Genomic DNA, 13,527 nt, shown 5'->3' with positions numbered 1-13,527 from the left:
GTGATTCATGTAGATTTCCAATTATTTGAAATATTTCATATTAGTCTATTAATAGGGAACATAGATTTTTTTCATATGTTGAAATCTTTCAATAAAATTGGTAACAAACTTTATTCTGTGTTTAATACTGAGACTTATGTGCATTCAAGATGTCATGAAACTATTTTATGTTACTGTATTAACAAGAAACAATGACAAGCATGTTCATTGAGAATAACAGGAAGAACCTTTCACTGGGAATTCGAGATGCCCCAGGTGGCCCCTCTTTCTGCATCTGTATTAGTAAACTACACAGTGCTAGGGAACACCCCCCCGGTAATGGTACTCAGCTGTCCGTACTTTCATGCTGTTTACATGTTAAACCTGGCTTGGTTTAACGTGCATGAGTTCCAAGCAAGAGAGATTTTCTGTAGGCAGTCTGTTCATGGCCATCCTGTTTTACAAGGTAAGATCTAGCTGGTAGTTCATGTTTGTTTGGCCTAGTTTTGGAGAACTGGTTCTGGGCACAGCTATAGCTATAGCTCTGTAGGCATTACAGGCCACTGTCTTCTTGTTGAGAGCAAGCAAGCATGGGAAGGGCCCTGACTCTGGCCTTCATTATACTGAGGTGTGTGGACAGTTTCTTCCAGAAGAACAGCTAGGACAAAAGCTATGATGTAGCAAAGAATACCCTAAAAGGATGAAACTAGAACACACATAGAACTTGGCATCATATTCTGTTTCTTGGGTAGTGTAGGTTTACAACTACCTAGTTCATTTGCGCTCTTTTCAAGGGCATAGAGTCACTCCTAGCTTACTCCATTTTCAGTAATCCCCAAAGTATCTGTTACAAAGTACAAACAGCTACTCAATTATTCTGGTGTCAATGTATGTTAGTAACAAATTCAGCCTGATTAAGCTCAGGAGTTAAGCTCTTAGTTACCTGTCTGTTGAACAGTTACAGAGCATGAAAACCAATGTATTTCATTGTGTAAAAATAAATTACTTTTTTTTTTTTTAAATCAGGTTGGCTTATGGTTTAATGGAAATGAAGATCTAAGCATAACAGAAAGTTGCACAGAACCTTTGCCTTCAGATAGGCTAAGAGAGCTCATAAAGGTAACTTTAAAAAAACAGGTATTTTGAAGAGACCACTCACTATTCTAACCAATGGGTATCATTAAATGCTTCTTGGGTCTTTTTTTTTCCATTACTGCTGCAATTTTTCAGTGTTTTTTAAGGATAGGTGGTACCTCAAGGTATGATTTCCATGTATAAAAACCTCAAAGTTTTAAATAATGTAGAAGAGAATTGAGGAATTGTCCTTCAGTATTCTAAATTATAGTCTAGAGGAAAAGGGAAAGACTTAATTTATTCCTTTTCTTCTCTGAACCACATTAATTTTGCTACACAGTAACTAGCTTTGTAAATAATTGGAAGCAAATGATCTTTGCATCTAAGCTTGTGGAAGTCTTCAAGGAAGAAGTAGGTAATAGAATGCTCTGAATACAAGAAAATATTTTGGATCTATTTGTCATGATTTTCTCTTTGTTCTAGGAAAGCCCTCAATCTAGAAAAGAAAATATGATGATTTCTGTTTCCTTGAATAACATGTTTTATTTATCTTGATTTACACAGCCTTAACACATTTTTAAAGATAGTTTCACTTATCAGCAGTCATTACTTTATTTCATCTCTACAGTCATTGATTTCTGCTTAAGTTCCACTTGTAGAAACTAATTTATATATTTTTGTCCTTTTGCAGTTTTTCTTCAGTTTGTTTGCCAATACCAAAAAAGATCCTGCTCTGCTCAGCTATACTGAGATGCTACTTTATTTTGCCTCCCACTCTGATCCAGTTGAAGGTGTTTACAGAGCACTTAGCGTTGCTACTGGAACATATATTCATAGAAAAGAAGATTCTCTTCCATACGTGGTAAAATATTACAGTAAAATATTTGATAATAGTGGTTCTTGCAAATTAGAAATTATCTAGATTTCTGTATGTTTCTGAGTAGCTCCAGTCCTTACAAGGAGTCCCACTGATTTCACAGGAACTCTGCAAATAGTTCACTGACTTTAGTAATAATACTCATAAGTATTCCTCCAAAAGTCTGAAAGTTTGCTTGCCAGATAACAATGAAAGTTTAAGATATTTTCTGGGAACTACTTGTACAGATGAACAGAGGACCCTAATCTTACACAACTAAGTCCAGCTATCAATCCTCAGAAATTAGACTGCAATATGACTTACAGTATCGTTATCTAAAGATATGAAGCCTGATATAATTTATTTTCTGCTATGTTTCTTTGGGGTATTTAGAAGTATATATACCTTTGTGTTATTTTGAAGTGTTTTGGCTTACCCATAAATAAGAGGGATCAATAATTATTTTATATTAAATAATTAAAAAAATATTTTTACAGCTATGGTGAATGTATTGCCACAGCAAATGAAGCTTTTGAACATTTCTGGAGCATCTTGTTATTTTTAAAATCCCCAAACTGCCATTAGTATACTGTATGTGTCAGTTACTTATTATTGAATTATAAGTCATTTTTTGAGACAAAAAATTTGTGTCAGTACACAGCTTTGAAAGAGCTTGTTCTTCTCAATAATAAAATGTTTCACTTTGCTGTCACAACCACAGCGACTCTATCATTTGCTTAATACTTAAAATATAGTTGTGCTCTCCAGAAACTGTAGAAAGGGCATAATTTTACCACACAAATTCTACCCATACTAATAATTACATTTTATCACTTCAAATGACAAAATATATTCTTGTACTCCCCTGTGTCTGCTTTTATTTGGCACAATGGAGTTTTTGTCCATGAGAGAGACTGAATAGGACAATTTCTTTTTTACATTTCTTAGAAGGAGAGTACAGAATGCTCCCAATTAGATACAGTGGATCTGAATAGTTTCCCATATTTCAGTGGAAAGTTCTAACTTTCATGTCATCAGATATAAAGCAACACACCTATTCCCCTCCTCACTGTTTTCTGCTTGGTTTGATCTGTTTAGTCGGGACTTTTGTAAGCCTCTAATTACATGCACTGGCATTATCACGTATGTGTCTACAACTTGTTAAGGCTGTGAGTCACTGTTGAAGGTGAAAAATTCCTTTCAATCTAGAATTCACAATGTATTTGAGAAGCAAGAATTATACCACATCCAACCTGAGAATTTCTTCATGCTTCTTTTTCCACTCAATATATTTGCTCTGTGAGTCCATGATATGCCTGATGTATGTCTCACAATGTATTATACAGACTGGTTTTGTGCCTGATTACTTGAAAGTCCCTTAGAAACCTAGAAATGTCAAAAAATTAGATGCTAAGTAAGCATCTTGCATGTGTGGATTCTCTTTGACATTATAGTAACCTTTTATAGGTTGGTGTTCAGAACCACAGGGCTGATAGAACATAGTTTTAATATTTCTTTCTTCTTATGTCTTGTGTTCCTTATCTGCGCACTTCAACAATCACGTTTAATACAGAAAAAAAGAGAATTAAAAAAATCCTGTTCCACTGAAGTGAATGAGTTTTCACCACTGGCTTCAATAGGGCCAACATTTCATGCAGGGTATTTCACAACCACAAGGTGGCAAAAAGTAAATTATGAGTTGGTATTGTGATACGTTTGAGTCAAGATCCATCAAATAGAAAGATAAGAGATCCCTGGAGACAGAATGTTTTTCAGCACCAAAATAAGAAACTAAACCTTTTTCTAACTGTGGCTGTTTACATGTGATCTAAATAATGCCAGTTCCCCCTATAAGGATACTGGAAATCTAGTAAATATTATTAGTGGAATATTCATCAGTGGAATACAAAGAGCTATGCAGCTCACCTCAAGTTTTGTAATACATTTTAGATAGCCAGTGTATTACATAGCAGCACCTGATTTAAGATGTTAAGTAATAGGATAAAAGCAGACAAACATATTCTAGAGATTTCTCTTTGACTAGCTTCATAGCAAAACCCCTTTCACTTAAAATGCTTGGCTTTTAACTTTCAAGAATTTTGTTGTTGGTTGTGTTGACCTTACAGCTAAATGTAAATGGTACAGTGGGGGACAGAACAGCCTGTCAATATTTGGGTGATCTCCACTGCTGAGTGTTAAAGAGTTTTGTTGAAAACACTCTGTCAATGACTCTGCTCCTTCTTTGTTGTAAAGATCTTGTATTAAGGCCTAAGACAAATAGCACGAGTGCAACTGAATCTCAGCAGTCTCTCCCTCCTAATGGGAAAATAAATGTAATTTCCTGTTATTGTTAGTGGTTAGTCTACACAGTGGCCTCATCTAGTCAACGCATTGTTCACCTATGTGAGGTCCTTTCTCATCTTTGTGCTCACAATCTCTACAGCTGTTTTGTTTGTTGTTTTGGGGGGGGTTGTTGGTTTTTGGTTTGGTTGGGGTTTGGGTTTTTTGGGTGTTTCGGTGTTTATTTTTTCTTTTTGTTGTTCTGTTGTTTTGGGTTTTTTTTATACTTGGCATCTCTAAACAAAGACACCTCATTCAGTTCATAGTAAACTTCCAGTTTTTCTGCATGAAGCCCTTCTCATTGTCTGTGAGCAGCTGGTGATGAGCCTATGCTGTTAGCCTAAATGAAGTTCATGTAGTGATTCCTTAGTCTGAACTAGAAAATTCATGCTACTTTTTTCATGTGAGCATCCATAATTATCAAGTTTACTCCTTATACTAACACAAAGTTCTTAGTAGATATTGTAATTTGTAACATGTAAGTATTTTTATGTTTTGTTGCTCAGAATATTATGAATTTCTCAGTGGAATGTTGGCCATGTTCCTGGAAAAAGTTGTTTATTAAATTTCTTCTAATGCCAACATTACAGATATTTCTGGACTTTCAGGATCTATTCCTTCATCCTACAATTCAGTAGATAATTTTTTGTGACTTGACAATTTTTGTTTGAACTGAACTGAATCTGAACTGAAGTTTGGAAGTACAATCCACTTATCCCTAGTGAATGCCTGACTGAAACAGATGACCTACTGGCAGACAACTTGACTAATTAATACTAAGTATTATACCTACACTTTCTTAGGCTTTTCCTTGTATCAACATAGATGAAGATGAGGAAACTTTAATAGAAGAAGAGAAAGAAATCCTGAATTACATGGGTGAAGGAATAATTTCAGTGGAAACTCTACTCAAAGTGTTTCGTACTGGAGGAAATAAAGATGATGATAATAATAGATTTTGTAATCCAGAGAAGGAAGGCAGCTATGATAAGGTAAGCAAGTTGATTCAAAGAAGGTTTTGTAAGTTGTATTTTATGTTAAATAAATACCTGCTGCACTCTTTGCTTTTCCCCAATTGTTTTTGAAACAATAAATTGACCACTTTTTTGTTTTCTGTTTTTGTTTTCTTAAAGCATTTCATCAGAATGTACAAAGAGTTAGGCAGTAAAGATCTGACACCCATTCCGCTTGCACTCCTTTTGAAGCATTCTTTCATTCAAGATTTGATCAACAGCTATCAAGAATATAAGCTTCCTGTAAGTATTGCTTTCTGGGACCAAGAACTTTTTGAGTATGCATACTGAAATCTGCATCATCCCAGAAATGTAAATGAAATTAATTTAGGTGCTGCCAAATATACAGCATAGCAGGTAGAGATTAGATGTTTCCTTTTCAATGAAAATAGCATCAATAGAAGACTGCATGGCTTTCTGACCTATTTTTTTTAATGCCTGTTTTGCTGGCCTGTAGCTGCCTACAAGTTTTCTACTGCCTTATCATATGTGGCATTGCCTTTCCCCTGCCCATAGGAAGGAGCCCGATTGAATTATCTTCCCAAGAGCATCTTACTGCAAAACACTATGAGATATGTGATAGAACACATTCCATCCCAGGCGAGCTAGGCCGCTGAAAAGGGCATGCAGAGGTAGTACAGGTCTAAATGTTCTTCCCTGACATACTCTAGATCTTCCCTGTTACCTGTACTTATGTTTAAATGTATGTTACAACAGTTCCACATAACACAAGTTTGGGCCAGAATATACGTATTAAATGTGTCTAACTATGGCAAAAATATGTGATATATAGGGTATAAGAAAATAATGTGAGACAAAATGAATGGATGCTTGCATTTGCATGCTCAAATTCAAACATGAGCAGTCTTCACAAGTTTGAGATTGTCAACACCAGGGGCGTATAATATCGCACAACCTTTAAATCTGAATAAGGTACATAATGCTCCAGGACTAACTTTCTATTTCTATTTCTATTTTTCTATTTTTCTATTATATTCATACAGTTGTAAGAAGTGAAGTGCTCAGCACTTGTTTTAGCTCTCATAATCGTCGTTAGTAAAAGACATGATATAAGAATAATAGAATATGTTTGCTCTGTCAACAAGGGTTAAAATTTTATTTTTTGGTAGTAGGAAGAGATACAAAAGGACAATGTAAGAGAAAGACAACACAGCTGAAGATTACAAGTATGAATGTGTATCTATTCTGCCTCTGTTAATGTCTTGACTGATTTGGGAAGATAAGCACCATGGAATGTTAGGTCATTCCTCCCTTCCCTTCCCGATTCTTTCTTCCTGACCCTTTTTGTTTAATCGAGTACTGCATTTCCTCATTTGAATTTTTTTTCCAACTTCACTGAATTTCTCATAGACCAGTTTCTTAAACCAGCTCGCTGTTCTTGTACATGATCAATCTCAAGCACTGTTCTTTACATAAGTACTTCCTTTACTTGCAACATTTAACATAGTGCAAGCTCCCCATGAAGACCAAATGTGTGGTCTAAAGTAGCAGCTGTTAACTGAGTAATGCCATATGCATATACTTTGCTATTTAAAGGCAGGAGGGCTGCTTTTTAAAACCTTTTTTCACTAAGCAATAGTTGAATATCAAGAGCAAAGCATCTATTCTTCATCAAAATTTCTAATCTTCCTGTACTACTTTCAGGAAGAACCATATTATATAGCTTAAAGAGTACACTGTAGTATGCATTTAAAATCTGCTAGGTACCTCTAATCACCTATATTTGGCTGGTAGGGTATGTTCAGGGCGGTACAATTATAAAAATTGTCAGACTATGAGAAAAAGTGTAGGTGAGAAAATACTGTATATGAATCCTGGCAGTAGCAGAGGGTTTCAAAGCACATGCTGTAGGCCAAAGAAATTTCTACAGATTGCCTACCAAAGATATATTAGAATCATTCCATTTAAATAATACATTTTTGTACTCACTTGGCAGATCCATTTGATGTTTCTATCTACTGACTTGGCAGTTAGATGATGCAGAGCTTCAATTTTCATTTGTAATGCATAGAATTTCCCCTTCAAGGGCTTATACTGACTGTGTCTCAAATACAGCGCTTTATAGTTTCTATACTTAAAAAGGGAAGATTATATTCCTTGAGTGGACTGGTAAATACAGACTGCCGTCTTATGCATGAACACTTCACAGTCTTACTCTCAAATTGTGACTAAAGAGGGAAGATCCATAATTTCTTACTCAACTTTACAACAAATTATTATATTCACCAGCAAACAGGCACAGTGACCCAGTGGTCATGAACTCCAAGAACAGTTTGACTATTCTATACTTTGTGAACAGGTGTTGTTTGGTTTTTTTCCCAAAACATTTCCAAAGTAAGAAAACAATATTTTTAGCATCAATTATTTTTTCAGAAATTCTCCCAAGACTATAAAAATCTCTATAAAAATGAAACTCAACCACAGTGCTGTTATTTTGAGATCTTTTACAAGATAAATATAGCAAGTTAGGGTGTGGTTTCCAAGGTTAAAATCTTTCTACTACTGCAGTCATAAACAGTGGAAAATAAAATGTTTTGCTGAAAACTATAAATGGAATATCTAGCTTACAATTTTTTTTTAATTTTAGTGAGAGCACCTGATTATTTTGGCCTCTTGATTGCCTTTTCTATTTTAACCAGTACTATCTCTGATACAAATATTTGCTCCAGGTAAGATATGTTGTCTTTTAAAGGGAGTTTGTTTTCTCCAATCATGTACCAGTCGTCTGGCAACATTGCTCATGATGATGACCTTTCTGTTAGCCTCAGCCAACAAATAAACTTGGAAATTTTGTTACATTTCATCTGGGATTTTTTGTTTTCATTTGGTTTGGGGTCTCTATTTTCTGTCTTGATAAGTAGTCTTTCTGGTCTTGAGTAGAACTTTCAGGTGGTTTGCAATTACCAACAATTTTTTTTTGCTTATCAGATGAAATTCATTCCTTTAGAATAGTTAGAGCACACCTTCATGTAAGTGTGTGTTTATGAATGCACTCAATTACATTCTGAATCAAATAAATAAGAAAATATTTTTAGTAGGCTAACAGATTCAGATGGGAGAAGCAAGCCATTCTGCTTTTATCCACTGCAGAGGTCTGTGTATTAAGATTTGTCTACTAAGGGGTCTTTTTCAGGGCTGGTATTATTTTTTGTTATAAATTTTGCCTTCTATCCTCAATCTGTCACAGACAGATACAGTAATACAGGAACAACCACACATTTTAGTAACTCTGAATATTGACTGTGATAAATTAAAATTTTGGGATTTATGCATGTAAAATATATTCTATTTCTTAAATTTTTGCTTTCATTAATCTGTTATTTTGAGGCAGCATGATATAATTACTAAGGATAACAAAGAAGTTTGATAATTAGCATTCAGTTGGTTGATATAAAAAATATTATGCATTTCATAATGTTACTTTTTTGTCCTGATTAGTCCTTTTTACACAACTCTAGTTTTGAAGACAGGAATATCATAGAATCATAGAATAGCTAGGATTGGAAAGGACCTTAAGATCATATTGTATTTCTATGTGTCTTTGTTTTGAATAACAGGCCCTTTAAATATATTTTAATTAGGCTCTTGGATCAAGTTTGTTCCTTCTAAATTGTCATATTGTTATTGCTGTTATTATTGGTCGTGTTAATCATTTCAGTAATATTACTCAAATATTCATGCAAATAAATAGGAGTTCCACTGATACAGGATTTTATAGTATAGCTAACATGTCTTTATTAAAAAAAACACGCATTTGACTGTATGTTGAACAGTCATTACAAAATCTGTTTATATGCACAGCAACTATTTAATTTTACACAACTCAACAAACATTCAGAACTGCATTTATCATTTAACAAAGTAATAATGCTTTCTCTCTAGGGAGAGTTCATACATATTACATTCAGTAAGGCTTGTGAGGTAGACCATGTAGTTCACAGTCAACAGTAAATGCAGAAAAAAGTACTGCTGAATCACTGTCTACCCATAGGCAGTAGTTGTAATACTTATGAAACCTGAGAAGCCTTTTTCATGTGGTGTTTTAAATGTCCCAGAGTGCAAGAGAAGGAAAATTCAGCTCAGTGTTTAAATACCTAGTTTAAAAAAGAGACCTATGTTATTTTTCTCGTTATCACATATTCCAATTAAAAAAAATAATCTTAGGAAATGCAAATATAAATGAAAAATATTATTTATTACATTTTAAAAAATATTAAAATATCTATTCATGTAACAGAAACATGAAGTTTGCTTCATTAAACACAGACATAGTAAATCTGTTGGAGTACTATTCCTCCAGTGTTTTGAAGCTGTTTAGTTTTGCTTTCCTCTGCAAAACTGTTAACATAAACAAAACTTGTCCAGATAAAATATTCTTAAATGCTGTTCTGTCACTCTCTTTTCTGCATTGATTATAATTTTCAATCATGCTATGCTTACTTTTAGACTGATATTTAAGATATACTTCTGTGGCATTGCTGGAGTTTAAAACTTCCACTTCCCACACAGATGAACACAGTGACAGTACTGGATGTGTCTCTATATATCATTTCCTCCACAAGTGGTAGATTGCTTGAGCTAATTTTTTACAGGAGCATAGATTTGAACTTTATGTTTATTAGAAGTCTCATAATATAGTTAACATTCTATCATGCTAGAAGTACTACAGTTAAACTGAGATCCTCATCTGCTTTGCGTGGTAATGATAAGTACTGATAATGAACTTGCAGAAGGCTCCATTTGCTAACATTTGCTTTTGTCAAACCGGAATTGAAACTCCTTTTTCTGACTCAAGGTGCTGAAAATGGCCTCCTTAGACTGAAGGGTTTCTTTGAGTAAAAGATAAGTGTTAGTACTACCTTCTAAACCAAAAGACTGCTAAAATTATCTTTTAACATGGTTCCTCTGTACTTACTGAAATGCTCCTGATATTTTACAAGGCATGTGAAGCATCATTACATACAGGCAGTTTCTGCATCTTACTGTTGTTACTGTATCTTACAAATATGCACAAAATACATGCTGGAGTATTTAATTTATTTTATAACAGTTCTGATTCAATTATTCTACTGAAGAGAAAAGTATTTACTGATGGTACCAGAAAGTGGTAGAAAGTTTAAATACCATTTATCTTCATATTAAACATATAGCACATTATTTTTTAATCAAAAATTCCTTGTTAATCCTACTTACCCGATGGATAGTATTGCTGAAGTAGGAAATAGAGAAGATTGTACTAATAAAAATTATTGGAAATTAACAAATGAAACGATATGTTATAAAGAATGCAGAACTGCATAAAAAAAATAACTAAATGTGGGTATTTTCCAAATGCTAATTACTTACTTTCTTTTATTTCCCTTTCCTTGAACTGTTGTTGAAATTCAGCCTGAAATATGACATATAAGTAAAAGAAACTTATTGAAGAATTTGACTCTGTTCTGAATAATATTTCAGTGGTTTAAACAATAGTCTTAATACTCCTGTTTACTGACAAGTTTAAGCCAACTTTTGAGATTTCTACATACTTCAAGAACTGCATTTTAACGCACTCTAGTTTTCTAAAATTGCTGAAGGCAATGATGTTGTGTAGATAATAATTAGCTAAGTAATACCACTGATATTAGTTAAGTAAATCAGGCACAATTTTAGAATTTGCCATGAAGGATGTTCTTTCTGTAATTGTCGCTGTATGTTTATGTTTTCATTAGTGTGCTGAACATACCTAGTGCTTAAGCTAAGTTACAGCATGGTTTTCAGTGCCCTTCTGAAGCACATGTTTTGTAATCCAAGGGTAGTATTAATTATAGCAATATAAGTTAGTTTTTCATCAGAATTTAGTCACTAGTTAGAAGGCTCACCCCATGGAAAGACCGGCATTTTTACTAACATTTTTAAGGTACAAGAGGCTGCAATATGAAATAACCTTTTAATGTTTCATTTTTCTTTCCATAGGATATTAAAATATTTTTCCAAAGATCCGAAGAAGCACAGTCATCTGATGGAAAAAATCATCATCAAAGTATGGATAAATGATCTTCATGAATACTAAGAAAGTTTTTTGTTGTTTTGGGTTTTTAAATTAAGTTTATAAGAAATGCTTCTTGCATCTTCAGTCCTCCCTTCCATGGGAAGGGATTATTTGTTTACTGTTGTGAGAGTAAAATCCCATTGAAATTACACATTTTCTGTTACTTTAAATTAAAAACCAACCAACCAAACAACAAGAAAATACCAAGAGGAAAAGTTAGGGCTAGTACATATTAAATAATCTGATGATACTTCTAAATAAAATTAAACCAGTTTCTGAATTTAAAGAAAGCTGACAGTGTTCATTAATAATTGGTATAAGAACAGAGTATATCCAGTTCTATTAAGTAAGCTAAGCTATCTAGTCACCTTTTGTTATGTGTATACTTTATTGATTCATAGGTTTTTTCATTAATTGAATTTTTAAAGACTTGTTGCAATTCATAGCTAATAAATTAACTTTTTCTCAGAGTTCAGGATAAACTACCAAAAAGACATTATGTACATGAAAATGGACTGCTTGTTAACAGTGGAGATGAAAAATCTTCACTAGCCAACCATTCCATGTCTAACCCTTCACTGCAGCTTAACTCTGCTCTTACTCACTAAAACCCTGCAGGCATTTTCTCTGGTGCAGCACCAAATGCATTTCAAGGGCATGGGTAGCAAAGGGTGCTACTGTCCAGTAACCTCCCCACCCACAGGGCTGCACTGAGCAGGCTCCAAACAAAGCAGTAGGTAGGTGCTACACCGTTCGTAGTTCCACTGCTAATTCTGCACGTAATATTGTAAGTAAGTCAATAGACTTTACAGTGAGGTTCCACACAGTTGTTTTCAGGAATCAATTAAAAGTCCTTTTTAACCAGCACAGTGTATTCAAGGGCACCATACAGTCCACATTTCAGGCTTTTGTGGTTTGTTTAGGTGATAGGTGTTTGTCTAAAAATCTCTATGGCACAAGAGTACATCTAGCAGTTGCCTTCTGTGACAGATGAATCAGAGTCTTGAAACACTCTCCTTATTTATTACTGACATGGTTGTTTCTTTTTCCATACCCAGTTTGACTCTTACTGGCTTTCCTGGAAGTTGTTCTGAATGATTTTCATAGAAATTTTCTTGTTAATAGGATGCTGGTGTTTTCTTGCAGTTTTATTCAACTTTTCTCTTGTGGCTCATGATCGGCTGTTAGATGATAGGAAATATTTTTTAATGGAATTTCTTAACAAATTTTAGAACACTCTTTGTAATTAATGAATATGGAATTCAACACTGCTATGTCTCATACCCTCAGTTTTCAGTGGTGCTCAATTCTTCTAATCTACAGCTTCAAGTCTTCTCAAGACTGGACATAGCAAGTAGGTAGCTGATTATCTGAACACTGTATATCTTCTAACTTGCAATCTGTCAGCTGCCCAAGATTTAAACAAACCTGGTGCATTCTACATTGTTTTACTGGCTTAGAAACATAATTACTAAGTAAATATTTCCAAGATGTCTACTCATAGCTGAACATTGTCGTTCTGGAGTACTTTTTTCTATGCTTTGCAGTAGCTTTTAAAGCTTCCTTTGCCTGGTTTGAATCAGTAAGGTACCCTAACATACGTTGCTCTCTAAGAATACAAATAGTCCCATTGAAGTCATTTAACTTATAGGGAACTACAAACCTTTGCCCTATGATAAGTGCTATCTGCACAGAATACTTTTACATTTTTAATGTATCTTTATTACCTTGTAGCCAAGCATGCATGACATAGGATAGTACTTCTATAACATTTGCTGATGTTTCTAATTGATTTTCTAAATTGCCTGCTTCATGTATAAAGCAGTTATGTATCAAAAAAGCAATAGCAGCGTACAAAAAAGAGGAACTGGCATAGTTACAGACAGTAACTAGCAGACTTACCTGTAAAAACAGTATGGTTTCTGTTATGATAAAATAACCAACATTTGTCGGAGTTTTTGAACTTGCTGATGTCAATAATGGCAGTTTTGTTTCTTTGTTGATTTAAGACAAGTCAAATTTTGAAAGGAAAGTTGGTAGTCTAGTGGTAGCAGATCAAAGCCTCTATATGTGATATATGAAGCTCAGAATAGAACCCAGTAAGCTTATCACTTCAGGCAAATAATGTTGTGTCTCATCACTCTACATATGAGGTGCTAACCACACCAGCATATTGTAGCTAAGTACTATCTTAGAAACAGATGTAACTTTGT

The 13,527-nt window shown here is 34.2% G+C and overlaps 1 protein-coding gene across 7 annotated transcripts in view; it reads left to right on the top strand.

Annotated features, from left to right (window-relative positions):
• SPEF2 (sperm flagellar 2) overlaps nucleotides 1-11,686 on the top strand; it is an 87,176-nt gene extending 75,490 nt beyond the window's left edge. For 5 of the 7 annotated variants that reach the window (XM_061469499.1, XM_061469498.1, XM_061469497.1 and 2 more), the window contains 5 exons: nucleotides 1,006-1,098; nucleotides 1,745-1,915; nucleotides 5,053-5,241; nucleotides 5,383-5,505; nucleotides 11,239-11,686. In XM_061469499.1, the coding sequence (XP_061325483.1) occupies nucleotides 1,006-1,098; nucleotides 1,745-1,915; nucleotides 5,053-5,241; nucleotides 5,383-5,505; nucleotides 11,239-11,319 (657 nt within the window). In that variant the 3' untranslated portion in view covers nucleotides 11,320-11,686. Of the gene's footprint in view, nucleotides 1-1,005; nucleotides 1,099-1,744; nucleotides 1,916-5,052; nucleotides 5,242-5,382; nucleotides 5,506-11,238 lie in introns of those variants that run through there. The other 2 variants (XR_009746251.1, XM_061469501.1) reach the window with 2 other exon arrangements.
• Nucleotides 11,687-13,527: the final 1,841 nt, after the last annotated feature.

The sequence above is a fragment of the Pezoporus flaviventris genome, unplaced genomic scaffold (genome assembly GCF_033815535.1).
Source record: "Pezoporus flaviventris isolate CSIRO_AGI_PZ_B2104156 unplaced genomic scaffold, CSIRO_AGI_Pfla_v1 ptg000057l, whole genome shotgun sequence".
Classification (NCBI taxonomy): domain Eukaryota; kingdom Metazoa; phylum Chordata; class Aves; order Psittaciformes; family Psittacidae; genus Pezoporus; species Pezoporus flaviventris.
This window is presented reverse-complemented; position numbering and strand designations above follow the sequence as displayed.